The sequence below is a fragment of the Melopsittacus undulatus genome, chromosome Z (assembly GCF_012275295.1).
Source record: "Melopsittacus undulatus isolate bMelUnd1 chromosome Z, bMelUnd1.mat.Z, whole genome shotgun sequence".
In the NCBI taxonomy this organism is placed as follows: domain Eukaryota; kingdom Metazoa; phylum Chordata; class Aves; order Psittaciformes; family Psittaculidae; genus Melopsittacus; species Melopsittacus undulatus.
Genome location: NC_047557.1, coordinates 70,922,658 through 70,937,047, shown reverse-complemented (window position 1 = coordinate 70,937,047; position 14,390 = coordinate 70,922,658). Strand labels below are relative to the sequence as shown.

The window sequence follows — 14,390 nt, the reverse complement described above, 5'->3', positions numbered from 1 at the left end:
AAGAAGAAAAAAAAATAAATTCTGTGTATTTTAATATTATATTTCCTAAAAATTGAGTTATATTGTCATTCTAATGACTGTCATCAATGCAGGAACCTACTGATGAGCACAGCCGTCATGAGATGTAATAACATCATGTTCTGGTCAGGGTGATGATGCAGGGAAAATGGTCTGTAATGGTCTCTGTTTCTCTCTGTGTTGAAGCAACCCTAAAGTCTTAACCATATCCTAACTGGGGAAAAAAAACTCCAAGCACTTCAAAATACCTTTGTTTTGCATGTAAAATCTTGGATGACTTTAAAAGCACAGTGAAAAATAGTGAAATCCAGTAGTCAGTTTTGGGAAAATCTTGATGACATTACTCATTGCATGGAAAACATACATGGTTTTAGGGAGATCTAGGCTTATGTTCAAATATTTGTTGTGGTGGTTGAATACTATATTTGGAAAAAGTCTTCAGGATCTGCCTTTCTTTTGATGCATGGAAATTTAAGACAATTTTGCACCACATTAATTCTGTCAGTGCAATAAATGTTATTATTGCAGTTTATTAAATGTTACTACAGTTCATTAAATTTAAGTTACCTAATTTGTGAGTAGAGAATCACTAATCTGTAAACCATGTTTTAGTACGTTTTAACCAGTTACTTGGCTAGAACACGTTATATTCACCCCCAAGCGTCTGTTACCTCCTGAAATCATTCACCACTGCTGCCTGCCCCTCCATCCAGTCAAGGTCAAGCTTGAAAATCCATCAGAGACTGACCGACAACTCAGTTAACAACAAGATGGAGAAGTTGTGGGGGGAAGATTCTCCACTTTCTCTACCAGATATACTAATTTAGTTCTTAAAACACTTTAATGAACTTGCAAAACCACTAACTCTCAAGGGCTTGCACAGCTAAAGGGACAGCAGTTAAAATTCCTTAAACAACCCTTGTTCTTTGTTTCTGCTTGTTCTGGATGAGAATCTCCAAGAAATGCAAATTCAAGGTGCATCTGGATGCACAATGAGCAGCTAGTCTGGCTACTCTGGGTGCATACTTAATGCTGACACCCTTTACTGCAGGTCAAGACCAAGGTGACCTGCAGCCTTCTGAAGCACTGGGACCAGAGGGAGGCCAGAGCATGGCCTGAGTACAGAGGACATCTACATATTTCCAAGGAAGGTACTAAACTTTAGCTATGTAAGAATGAGTCTTTAAAGACTCAGTTTTAGGAACAAAAGCTGACTCAACTCTACTGCAGGGAGATTAGAAATACCAGCCGTTCAGCTCCCAACAAACTATTCTTGAGAGAGGAAAAAAACAGGGGCTATGATGTTGCACTTTCTCTTTTTTATTTTTTACTTGCAGGAGGGAAGTTAGGCAATTGTTTGCAAAGTTCAGTGCAGTAATAGCACTTCCACTCAATCTTCAAGTAGCAAAATAAAACAGGGAAGTGATCTAACTGGTTGTTGGCAAAACCATTACTAAAGGTTTGTATCTAGTCAGTGTCCAAACTCCGTAGATGTGGAAATGCCACAGAGGTTATACATAGAGATGGGTGGTATTTCAGTGAAGAGAAAGTCACCAAGAGATATTGCTCATTCCTTTCTTATAGTTGCATACAAAGTGAACAAACATGTGAGATTAAACTTTATTAAACCAGAGAGTAATACATTGGGTGGAATGGCTGTTAGACAATACTTGTGCCAACAAGGCTCACTGCCTGGCACTCCAGCAAGTCACCTCTGCACAGTGATCCAGAAAGACTTCAACTCTCAAGGCGCAGCTGTGAACATCAGGTTGGAAGAGACATCAAGGATCATCTGGTCCAACATTTATTGGCAAAGCATGACCTAGATGAGATGTCCTAGCACCCTGTGTGGCTGAATCTTAAACATATCCAATGCTGGGGAATCCACAACTTCCCTGGAGAGACTATTCCAATGGATGGTTGTTCTCATTGTGAAAACATTTTCTCTTATGTCCATTTGGAATCTCCCCAGGATTAACTTGTACCCATTACTCCTCATTTTTTTCCACAACTCCTTGTAAAAAAGAGAACCTCCATTCTCTTTGTATCCAGCATTTAAATACTGGACCATGGTGATAAGGTCTCATCTGAGCCTTCTTTTTTCAAGACTGAACCTACCCAGTTCTCAGCCTTTCCTCATATGGCAGGCTTCCCAGTCTTTTGGTTATCTCTGTGGCCCTTCTTTGGACCCCCTTCAGCCTGTCCACATCGTTTTTGTACAGTGGGGACCAAAACTGAACACAGTATTCCAGGCACAGACTGACAAACGCTGAGCAGAATGAGATAATCACTTCTTTATCTCTGATGGTGATGCCCTTGTTCCTCAGCATCCCGTTGGCTTGCTTTGCTGCAGCTGCACACATTAACTCCTATTGAGCTTGCTGTTCACCAGGATCCCCACATCCCTTTCCACAGAGCTGCTACCCTGCCAAATAGGTCCCAGCTTGTGCTTCACTTCTGCACTTCTGTACTTCACTTCTGCTGCAAGATCCTACACTTGACTTTGCTGAACCTCCGAAGGTTCTTGTCAGCTCACTCTTCCAGCCTATCCAGGTCAACCTGCAGGTTTGCTCTCCCCTCCAAAGTGCACACTTCCCCACTTACTTTGGTACCACTGGCAAACTTCATCAGATTACAATTTGATCTCATCATCCAGATCACTTATGAAGATACTGAACAGTGTTTGGTTCGATATCAACCCCTGGGGGACCCACCAGTGACAGACTGCCCTTGGGGTGCTGCTTGTCACTATTTCCCCCACCACCACACAAACCATTTGTCAACATTGTGATATGTCAGCTTCTCTAGGAGGCTGTGAATAACTGAATCAAAGGCCTTGGACAAATCCAGGTAGACACGTCTATCACTTGCTCCAGACACTTAAAAGAGTCTCCTGCCTCTTCGAGTGCAGCCCTGACTTCAACCAAGCACAGGAAAACACAGAGGTGTGTGGAGACACCAGGCCCCTGTCCCGCTCCTGGGGGTTAGATTAGATATTATGTAGTTTGAGATGAGCTCCTCAGCAGAAGTTCTTCTCTGTGAGGGTGGTGAGGCCCTGGCACAGGGTGCCCAGAGAAGCTGTGGCTGCCCCATCCCTGGCAGTGCTCAAGGTCAGGTTGGACACAGGGGCTTGGAGCAAATTGGTCTAGCGGAAGGTGTCCCTGCCCGTGCGAGGGGGTTTGAACTGGATGAGCTTTAAGGCCCCATCCAGCCCAAACCATTCAATAATTCTGTGTTGGTTCTAGCGCCACAAGTTTGAATGTATTTCAACAGAAATGATGAAAACCCACAACATCCACATAACACTGAACACCGGCACATCGAGCAAGCCTGAACTGGCCTCAGCCGCGGCTCTCCTCACTGCCCTGACCCTCCCCATCCCGGCCGCCACCGCGGCCTTGGCCTCCTCCTCCCAGCCACCATCACGCGAGGGGCGGTCCCACCCAAGAGAGGCTGGGCCGGGGAGAGGACTGGGCTGTCGCTGCCGTTGGGACCTGCCCTAGCCCAGCGCTCGGGCCGGGCCGGGCCGGGCCGGGCCGGGCCGCGCCGCACTAGGCACTTTCCTGCTCCGTCCGCGCCGCAGGTAGGAGGCGGGGATGGCGCCTCGGTTCCGTCAGCGTCTCACGGAGCGGGCACCAGAACAGGGACGGCGGGTGTGCCCAGCGGTGCCCGGAGGGCGGGGTGGGGGGAGCCGACCCAGCCCTGGCGCCTCGGTGGGAGCGGTGCGGCCGGCATCTTTAGCGGGACCCGAGGCGGGGGTCACGCGGAGCAGCCCGACCAGGCTTTGCCGCTGGTGGCGACGCCTCTCCTCACCCCGCGTAGCTGTGCGGGGCCTTGGCCGCGGCAGGGCTCGTAGGATGGGGCTTCCGTTCGAGCGCAGCCTGGAGGCCGTGGCGTAGATCTCCTACCCGTCTCGCAGGGCGCCGGGCCCCTTGGTCGGCAGCGGCTGAGGAGGCAGTGCGGGTAAGCGGGCGGTGGTGGAGCTGTCCGGGCAGGGCCAGGAGGGACTCGGAGCGCTGGTGCTAGCACCCGCCCTCGGAAGGAAGCCTGTGGAATTGTCATGAGAGGCCTGCAGTGAGGCTGCTCAAGGGCGCTTGCCGTGCCAGCCGCTAGTAGCGGTGCACCTGTATGACTGCACAATCGTTCATAGCTCTCTCTTCAGTTGCAGGGTATAAAATCACGATCAGTGGCCATGCCGTTCTTAGTACTCTGAGGCAAGTACTAAACGTGAATATGCTATTACTGCCCTGTCGGATGGTAACAAGCTGGTGCCCAGCTTCGTATGGGTAGTTTTGTGTTTCTCTGTAATAAATCATGCTTTTAGTGCAGGGTAAAGAGAGGCTGAAGGTTCTGTTTAGATGGAGACTGTAGTATGTATGATACGCACTGACTGCATTAAAGTGTTACTCTGTAGGGTAAGATGCTTCCTAAGCTTCTTTGGTTTATCAGCAAGTGTGTTTTGCCAGTTTTGTCTCTACATATTAAGGTGTTTGGGGAATGTCTCTGAACAGTTGGGGTGCTGTTTTGAGTGGTCTACAAATGCATAGGAAAACAGTCTTGAGTCAACTTCTTTCTATGTAAATTATGCCTGCTGGTTTATATAGGCAATTTAGCTGGCCTAAGCATGAGTCTGTATGTACCTGTTTCAAAGAAGGTAGCCAATTATGTGCATTGGTAGATATTTCCTATGAACATGATTCTGTCTTTCCTTGTTCGTGTGCTCACTAGAGTGGGGCAGTAAGCCACTGCACATACATATATGCTTGCACAGCTGCATGTGGAAATTAATCGATGGCAGAAGCCTGCAGTTGCACAGACCTCAGTGGGAGTGATGGAGGAGAGTCTGTGGTAGGGAAGAGCATTCAGTGCTTATGCCAGTCATTGGCCGACTTCTGACAGAGCTTGTCCTGAATAGAGTAAGAGTCCTTGGAGCATTTCCAGGAGTGTAGTCAGGACTGCAGACTTGATGCTTTGTTTTGCCACAGGGAGTAGAAGTGAGCAGCACTGATTCTTCTTCCAGTTTCCCAGTCTATTCTTCCTTTTTCCCAGTCGTGCCCCTTACTGAAAGCTGCTCCTCCCACCACTCTGCTGCTGTTGGTATATTTTGAACCACATTCTGTCTGATGTGGTGTATTTGCAATCTTTCTCAAGGGAAAAAAAATAAGGCTTGTTAGAATAATGAAGACAGAAGAGGGTGATTCTCACAGTGGCTTTGAAACAAAGGCAGTGGCAGCACAGTTTCTGGAACTAAGTTCTTGCATAACAGCGCTGACTTTGTAGTATGGCTTTCTTCATAATGTGCTCATTTTAGACTAGCCTTACGCTGTTGGCTTTGCCACAAGGCATGCATAATCACATGCAAATGCAGTATGTTATGGTAAAGTCACATGAACTGAGTATTCCAGAGCAAAGTTTTCTGTTCGCACTAGTTGTAAATTTAACTTAATTTTACTGTATGTGCATGTGCTGTTTGGCTTTTATTAACTTTTATTCCATAGTTGCGTTACACTTAAACACCTGTTTTAGTATTTAAGTATGGGAAGGAACATTTGAGAAAGCAGCAGAGAACACAACTTTCATGCCATTACATGCATAACTCTTGTAAGTTTGACTGTTAGCAGTGTGGATGGTGTTAGTGAATGAGACACCTTTCCTTCAAACACCCAAATACCTGCTGCAGATTTCATTAAGACAAACTAGTCATTTAAAGTGCTTCAGTTAAAAGAGAAACCCAGAGACTTAAGTTGCATTGATTATTTTTCCTGATATCTTGGAGTAGGTCTTTTTTTAACCACTTTCTTTTAATAGCTTTCCTTAGTCAAAGGCTGAATATAATATTGTTCAGGTTAATAGTTTCAAAATAGTACCTGCAGAGCTGTATTTTCAGATATGGCAATATAGGATGCTACCAAGCATGCATTTCTTGACTGACAGAAAAGAAATGAGGGAACCTTATTCCCATTATTATTTTGGGGCTTTTTGATCAGTGAAATCTGTAATACTTTAAAAGCTGCCTTTTTTTTTTCTTTCCTATTATTTTGAAAAGGCAGTTTAGTTTTTGTCATCAAGTCAGGGTTGCGGTATATTTTTGGGGGTTTTGGCTTTTTTATTCCAGGTGGCCTAATCTGAAACTGGAAAGAACTTTGAAAATGAAACTTAGGGTTTGATTGGTGAGAAGAAATTAAAAAATACAGAGAAAAACAAATAATAAAACATTTTTTTAACTTATTAACTAAAGAATAAAAATTACTTGTTTTACAGTATGCATCAGCTGCTTTGCATGTGTCTCTCTGTTTCGTCTTTTGATGAGTAACAATAGTAAAAAGCTATCTTTATGCTGGCTAGCAGCATCAGCTTACTAATGGAGCAGTAGGGAAGGGTTCGTCTGTGATTCCACCTTACAAGGAAATTGCATTGTTTATTTAAAGGACTAAATATTTCAGAAAAGATACTCTCTGTAAAACACTTCCATCTAGTACTGCTTGGCAAAGAGATGTTAACTAGCCTTCCCTCCCACCATTTTCTTCTACTTTTCCTGCTCTCATGCAAAATTCATTAACCTGGACAGACTCTTGGAATTCCATCTGTCTCTTTACTGCGTTAATTGTACACTCTGTCATGCTGATCCAGTCTGACCTACTCACTGGAGTTGCCAGTTAAAATTCCTCAACAATTCTCTTGTGATCTTTTCCATTTTTAAAAGGTAGTTTCCTGGATTATAATTGTTTTCTGTTCAAAGCTGGATTAATAACAAGAATTAACGTCTTGGTTAAATAGTTCTAGCTTCTTGTGGTAGGAACATGCTTCTTGAGGGAGGAACATGTTACTAGAAATTTATTTGATCTTTCTTTTGTTTGGTATACATGTGGTGTATATTGTCCAGTATACTGGATTCTTTTCAGATTGCAAGGGGAAAGTTGCACGTTATTCTTCCTTTTCACAAACAGAGATAGTCAAAATAAATGTGTACTGGCTTCACATGTGGTGAGTGACTTTACTTACTCCTGATGTTCGATTGACAAGCATTATATCTTTTAAACGCATTCCATATATTAATTTGTCAGCACAGAGAAGGGAAAGTGTCAAAATTGGCTTGATATCCTTATCTGTCTAGTATGTTTAACTCTTCTACAGAGTTGTCATTGAGTCTATTGCCGTCCTTATATTCTGCCATCTGCTTATTGCAATTAGGAGCATTTTATCAGTGAGACAGATCTCCAAATTGTACTTTCATTCAAATGGTACTAACTGTAGGCTTGGCATCTAGAAAAATAATACAGATCTGTTCTTAAATCAGTAGTTGGATGTACAGAAATTCTAAGAAAATGGCATCTTCTCAGATGAGTTCATACTCTGGTTGAGAAGTAATAATGGGAACACCAGTGTGCAGAGAACCAGTAGCTGAGAGCAACTTACTGTGGTTTCAAAACAATGCAGACTTTCTACAGAGTGCAGGAGGGTCAAAGGAATCCCCTTTTAATTTTTCTTTGCCTTCTTTAAATATTGGGTAGTTAAAGTTGGTATTTTTTTGAGTCACATTTCTCAGAAAAATAGTAAATAATACATTTAACAATAAAAATAGCAAGTTATCAAAAAAAAAGCAAAAGAGTAATTCTCATATGAAGACAGGCTGAGAAAGTTTGTGCTGTTCAGCTTGGAGAAGAGAAGCTGCATGAAGACATCATAGCAGCCTTCTAGTATCTGAAGAGGGCCTACAGGGGTACCAGAGAGGGACTCTGTCAGGAGCTGTAGTGACAGGACAAGGGGTAATGGGTTCACACTAAAATGGGAGATTTAGGTTAGATATAAGGAGAAAATTCTTTACTGCAAGAATGGTGAGACACTGGAATAGGTTGCCCAAAGAAGTTGTGAATGGTCCATCCCTGGCAGTGTTCAAGGCCAGGTTGGATGGGGCTTGGAGTAACCTGGTCTAGTAGAAGGTTACTTCAGCCCCTTCGTGGGGACTGGCAGAGGGGCCAGTCCATAGCAGGGAGATTGGAACTAGATGATTTGAAGATTCTTTCCAACCCAAACCATTCTGTGATTCTGTGTCATCGGGTCTACTAAGAGCACATGATGAGAGTGTTTTACAGTGTGTGTATTAGCACAGTGTGATGTTAGGCATTAGTGTGTTGTACGTGTCTCTTTTCTTTTGTCACATGCTAATCTTTGAGTGATATCTGACATCATGAAAGATTCAGTAATCAGAAAGCTTTGTATTCACAAAATGTGGAGGCTTTGATGTTTTTACTCTCAAAGAATTATCCAAGCTTATTAATGTACTCCTTGAGGTAAAACAATGGTAAATAATAATTAAACTAGTATTTCTATTCATTATTCCTCTTCTCTGTGTTTTAGACCATTTTCTCAATGTTTAGCTGGATTGGATCAGATTCATTTATATGCAGAGCCTACTTTATAATACAAGGAGAATCAATAACATCTTGTAAAGTCCTGTTGAAGTGAATTGTATTCTGTAAGCACTTCTGGTGTGTATTGGTCAAGTGGATCCTCTTGGTAGCTTGTTATTTTCAGTTATTTTCCATAGTTTTTAAATATGTGAAGCAGCAGCAAAGGAAAGGATATGCCATCTTTTTCCTCTTCTCCTTGATTCTGTAAATCTTTAATTATAAATTGACCTGAATTGGCATCACTCTGCTGTCATTCTGCTTGAGAAGCAAGAAGACAAGGCAGCTGTGATCTGAAGAAACAATATTTTAATACTGAAGAAACAGTTCTTCAGTTTAATAATTGCTGTGAATTACTGATGAGCTTACACTGATACACAGCAGTGAACATAGTAATAGTCATCTAATGCCTTATAACCACAGAAATTGCCTAAAAATGCCTAATTGGTCAAAAGTTTTAGATATGTGTTTGTTAGTATCTCCACTCACAGTTACTGTGAATCTCAAATTATTTTCTTTTCTAGAAGTCTTTTAGATAATATTTCTCTTTTTTTTTTTTTATCAGGTAAGGAGACGAAGCCTGTTGAAGCCATGTGACAGCTTGAGTAGCTTCCATTAAAACTTTTGGTAAAGAACAGCTGACCACAGACATGCTATGTTTTGGAGCTCTGCCTGTGGGGCTGACCAGCCATTGCTGTCACCAGCTAGCAGTGCTGTTCCTTTGCGCTTCTGTATATGACACCAGCTTCTGATGCTACTGTTGCTTTAGAGTAACAGTCAGATTCTTGTTTTAGGGCTGTTCTTTGCACTGGAGCACAAAACCTGAAAATTTACAGTTTCCGGATGAAGAACTAGGCTGGAGCTTGCTGACTTGGGGCTTTTCTGCTCTGATTTTTCTCTGTGCTGTTTTTGATCAGTTCAGCAGTGAATTCCTGCCTCCTTCCCCCTTGCTTGTAGTTAATCTTCAAAGTTGATTGCATTTTGTTACCAGGGCACATATACACTTCAAATGAAAGTAATTTTAAAAGCTGTTTTCTGAGAAGAGCCCTGTGTTCTCAGAAAAGTCTTTGTATTGCTTCCAAGTTCTCAAGGATTTTTTAACCTTGCATGAAGACATCTCTTCCTCCCTTCCTTTACTTGCTGTGGCAGGTGGTTGTTGGTTTTGTGTTTTGTGTCCCTGCCCATGGCAGAGGGTTGGAACTAGATTAGCTTCAATGTCTCTTCCAGCACAGGCTGTCCTGTGATGACCCTGCTCTACCTGTAATGATCGTGCTCCATGACAGCCCTGCCCCATGACTCTTCTGTGATGTAGCTGTGTCACTGAAATGGTGTAAATGATGCTGAAAACAAGAAAAGGAAAATATTTAAGCCTTGTCTGTGTTCTGGTATATACTTGCTCTGATAGTGACCTGACCTTTCCCATTTAGAGGTGGTAATGGTTTGTGGCAGACAGTTGTATCTGTAGAGGCACAAGACAATGTATTTGGAATAGTTGTGAGAAAGTACAAAGCTTGAGGTCCTGGCAAAATAATCTGTTTCCAAAAGAAATAGAAAACCATAGCATTCGGAAGACTGGTTATTCTTAAGATGTTTATAAGAATATTATCCTTTATTCATTAAACACCGCCAGTATACTGTTTCCTGTGTTAGAAATACATTAGAATAAAATAGCGTGCGTGCTTTTGGTTAGTTGTGAATAAAAAAGTAGGATGAGAGAAAGGGGAATTTGCTGATGACTTATGTGGACAGCTGTTGAACAGCCAGGATGCCATTCTTGGAATCTAAAGCAAGCTGTCTTCACATCTGTAAGAGGTAAGCATCAGGTCTGCTCTGTGGTTGTGACTGACTGAGGTAATAGCTTTTAGACACATTTATTAAAAGCTCTGTTTACTGAAACTATTGTCAATAACAAAAATACACAGTTGAATACACAGAGAAATTTCTGTGCATGTGTTAATGGATGTAGATGGCCTCACAAATGAGGGGCTATAAGGAATTGAGTGGGAAAAAGCTTCTTTTTTGGGTACAGCACTACTCAAGAATAATTGTAATGTTTGGATATATCAGGAACATACTTATGGTTTTTTTAATTAAAAAAACACGTAAGATAAAAGGCTGTTGTCAGTTTTGCTATCAACCTGTACAACACAAAGCAAGGCTGGATAGAGAAGTATCAGTCATAACTTCTGGGTAATACAAAATCTAATTTCTGCAGTCCTCTCTCAAGTCCTTGTGTTTCATAAAAGCTCTATTTCTGATCAAGATCTGTTTTATTTTTAGGAGGATAGCATTGTGTTTAAAATGGAAGTTGACATAAATGGAGAGTCCAGAACTACCATATCCACCCTTCCTGTGCCTCTTGCAGAAGTGAGTCCTGTGGGCAGGATGGAAACAGAGAAACCCCGCTGTTCCAGTACCCCCTGCTCACCAATGCGACGGACAGTTGCAGGGTATCAAATCCTGCACATGGATTCTAACTACCTGGTTGGCTTCACAACTGGAGAGGAGTTGCTAAAATTAGCCCAGAAGTGTACGGGAAGTGAAGAGAATAAAGGGGAATCTGGGCCAAACTTGCACTCCAAACAGCTTGATTCAGGACTTACACGTTCCTCTCGTTTGTACAAAACTAGAAGTAGGTACTATCAGCCATATGAGATCCCAGCAGTAAATGGAAGGAGGAGGCGAAGGATGCCAAGCTCAGGGGATAAATGCACCAAGGCTTTACCATATGAACCCTACAAGGCACTTCATGGTCCCCTGCCTCTTTGCCTTTTAAAAGGTAAAAGGGCTCATTCGAAATCCCTGGACTACCTCAATTTAGACAAAATGAGCATTAAGGAACCTGCTGACACGGAAGTGCTACAATACCAGCTCCAACACCTCAACCTCAGAGGGGACCGTATGTTTGCAAGAAATAGCACATGAGCTATCATAACTTGAATTTAGAACCAATTTCTAGTTATTTCTGTTGCTGCAAAAATCCACTGTTGTACTGTGTACATGACTGTCCACATTGTATGTGGTTGTATCAGTTAAATATTATCAGAAAATAATTTATTTGAATAGATTCTTGGAAATGCAATGTGTTAAAAATATGTGGAGGGAGAAATCCTTCCTAAGAAAGCAGCTTCTGATGCAAATTTGACTTCAACTGGTGGATATTTCTTTGAACACCTTTTAACAAAAAAAACACCACCACCTTTTGATTGTGGGGTTTGGGATAGGGGGTTTTTTTGTACAGTTAGAGCTGGTATTTCCAGCAATTTAACACTGAAAAAATGGTGATGTCTGCTTGGTTGTTGCTAATTTTGGCTTGATGTTAGAAACTGCTCTTGGAAAAGTGCTTAAGTTTAGGAAGCTTTTTGGTTTGACTTTCTGTTCCTGTATTCTACAGTAAAGCATATGTATTTATTTTTTCTTTTCACATCATGGAGAGGAAAGTGAGCTTGGTTAAATAAGATCACTTCTGTTTAAAAAATTAAGTTCAAACATTTTCAGACTGCACTTACAATGGTGATGAGGGTGAGATTAACTCAGCAAACCTTTGCTACTTGAATCCTATTAAATGATTATTTATTTTTATTTGTTTTTAGTTTCTGTGTGGAAGTAGTTGCTTTGCCTCCTCTGTTCTATATAAAATTTGTTCAGGATAAGTATTTGAGTCATTAAAAAAAAATCTTTTGGGGAGTAAAGGTTCTTTTTTTGTAAGTGGGATTTATTTTTCACATTGTCATGGCCCAAAAAATGATGTACTGCAGATTCCACTAAATAAACTGGAATATCTGCTTTGATATGTTAGTAATGGTTTTGATTTTTAAGCTGTGATTTCAGTATCATGCATAGTAACAGGAAGTGTCAAACAACTTCATCGTTGCTTTGGAAGTGCAGTTGTTTTGAAGCACTGAACACTAGAGATCTGTAAAGCCATTTTTTATTTACTTTTGGGGGTTTTTTTTGATGGAGTGCAGGTCCAAGATCGAAGAGATAATCCTGGATTAATTATCTGAGTAGATTGAATACACTGGCTTACTTACGTTACTTAAGAATTTTTTTGTCCAGTCATGATGTAAAACTCAGTTTGGCAGCTGTATCCGTAGATGTATTTAAAACATCTTAGTAACTTTAAAAAGGAGCAATAGTTTTTAGAGGTGTTTTTAATTTTAGGTGTAATCTTTTACTTGAATCAGTGTGCAGCTTTTGGCTGATGACCTCTTAGAAGTAGTTTAAAAATAAGATCACATTGTTGGAAACATAAATTATTTGATCAGTTGTTTCTGGTAGAATTAATATTTGTTTGTTTATCATTCAGAATGAATAGAAAGCACTACTTAGTGCATGTACTGTGGAGTTCTCATTCTGTCACTCCACAGCTGGTAAATTAAGGCAGCCCATTAGTCTGCATTTTGCTAGTTTGGTTATCTTTTTTTTTTAGATTTATTAGAATCATTGCAACAAACCGATATGTATTTTTAAAAGCTAACTACACAAGTGTAAACTTAATGTATTGAACAATGATTTTGAAAGTAAAATCTTACATAGTCTTTAGTTTGAAAAACAGATTATGGTCAGATGCCAAAGAGATGGGGATTTTCTTTAAGGAATAAACTCCAATGTTTAATGAAATACCCTGTGAAACTACGTTTCTGGCTGAAAAATAAAAAGGGTGGTATGAAAACCTGTTGTTGTGGAATCTTTTGCTGTGCAGGAGAAAGAGAACATTTAAAAAATACAACTCTAGACCAGGCATAATTTAAAAACAACTTTAAAGTGGAGATCTTGGGTGTCTGTGAAATAGATGCTTAGGTTTGTTATTTTGTTTCAGGAAATGGGGCATGCAGTTACTAATACTTTGTGCATGTTTCTAGAGTCATTCTGTGTCATAAGTGAATAGCTACAGCAATAGAGGGATTGATAGCTAGCAAAGTTCAAACATAAAATGTGTGTTGGTATTTCATCTGTTTGGTGATTTACTCATGAAGGTGCTTACACATGGTGATATTGTTTGCCTAACTCATACACAATTGCAGCTGTCATAGCATATGGGAAATGCTACCTATCTATACTGTTTATAAGAGACTAAGCAAATAATTGTTAATTGATAACATAACTTGTTTCTTACTCTTTCAGTGGTTCCAAAGAACCTGAAACAAATTATCAAACATAATCAAATTTTGATGTTATGGATGTTCGGGGGGGTGGTCTCTCTGGAGTAAGTTATTAGTGTTAAACTTCATCTTAAAGAGGAAAGTATACTAAAAATAAACAATAGGAAGAAAGGATCTCCAGGGAGAATATAAGCATTAAAAAAATAAAAATTTAAGGAACACTAATTTTATAGTGGAGGTACATTGCAGAAATATAAGTTGTTAAGCTGTTGTAGGAAGAATGCAGATCTAAAATTGAAAAGGTAGATTTGTTACAATGCTAATAACATTAAAGACACCTTCCTTTCCTCCTCTGTAATGTAGGGTCATTCTTAATGATGATACTGGCTCAGAAGATTTCTTTGGTTGCTGTGTTTGGCTACTTCTGAATGGCAGTAGTCAAGAGTCAGTGCTACTGCTCTAGCGGGCTAAGTGCTAAACCTGATCTTGTGCATCTGTGTGGGATGCCTCAAGAGAGGAAACATTACCATAATGTTTCAATACCCAGTCTGTCTTACGTCCTCTTTAACTTAGGCTTAGCTTTAGTAATTTAGTGGTAGAGGACAACATCAAGGCTAAACCTACAGAACACCTATATATGCCACATTAGATAAGGAAAGAAGACTCAGCCTATGGGAAAAATCCAGAATTGATTGACTTCCACTCAAAACAAAAGGGAAGGTAAGGATATTAACTGTCCACATTCCATCCAATTTTAGGAGGCTATTGTCTGCATGTACTTGATCTTAGTTATGAAGGAGTTGGTCAGGAGTGAAAAGGAGAGGACAGAAAAGAAGGGCTTTCCACAGTGCTTTTATTT

At 40.9% G+C, this 14,390-nt stretch overlaps 1 protein-coding gene across 3 annotated transcripts; it reads left to right on the top strand.

Annotated features, from left to right (window-relative positions):
- Positions 1-3,462: 3,462 nt before the first annotated feature.
- Positions 3,463-13,101, top strand: MACIR (macrophage immunometabolism regulator). Of its 3 annotated transcripts, XM_031044034.2 has the most exons (3): positions 3,489-3,601; positions 8,992-10,238; positions 10,707-13,101. In XM_031044034.2, the coding sequence occupies exon 3, from the start codon at positions 10,728-10,730 to the stop codon at positions 11,349-11,351; it is 624 nt and encodes a 207-aa protein (XP_030899894.1). In that variant the 5' UTR covers positions 3,489-3,601; positions 8,992-10,238; positions 10,707-10,727; the 3' UTR covers positions 11,352-13,101. The 3 variants fall into 3 exon arrangements, with proteins under 3 accessions (XP_030899895.1, XP_030899894.1, XP_005143502.1); XM_031044035.2 differs by lacking the exon at positions 8,992-10,238 and having other exon boundaries at positions 3,463-3,601; XM_005143445.4 differs by lacking the exons at positions 3,489-3,601; positions 8,992-10,238 and adding an exon at positions 3,858-3,981.
- The last annotated feature ends 1,289 nt before the right edge of the window (positions 13,102-14,390 follow it).

Excerpts from the sequence above, each read along its gene's own strand:
- MACIR (XM_031044035.2), top strand. The coding sequence starts at position 10,728 with ATGGAAGTTGACATAAATGGAGAGTCCAGAACTACCATATCCACCCTT.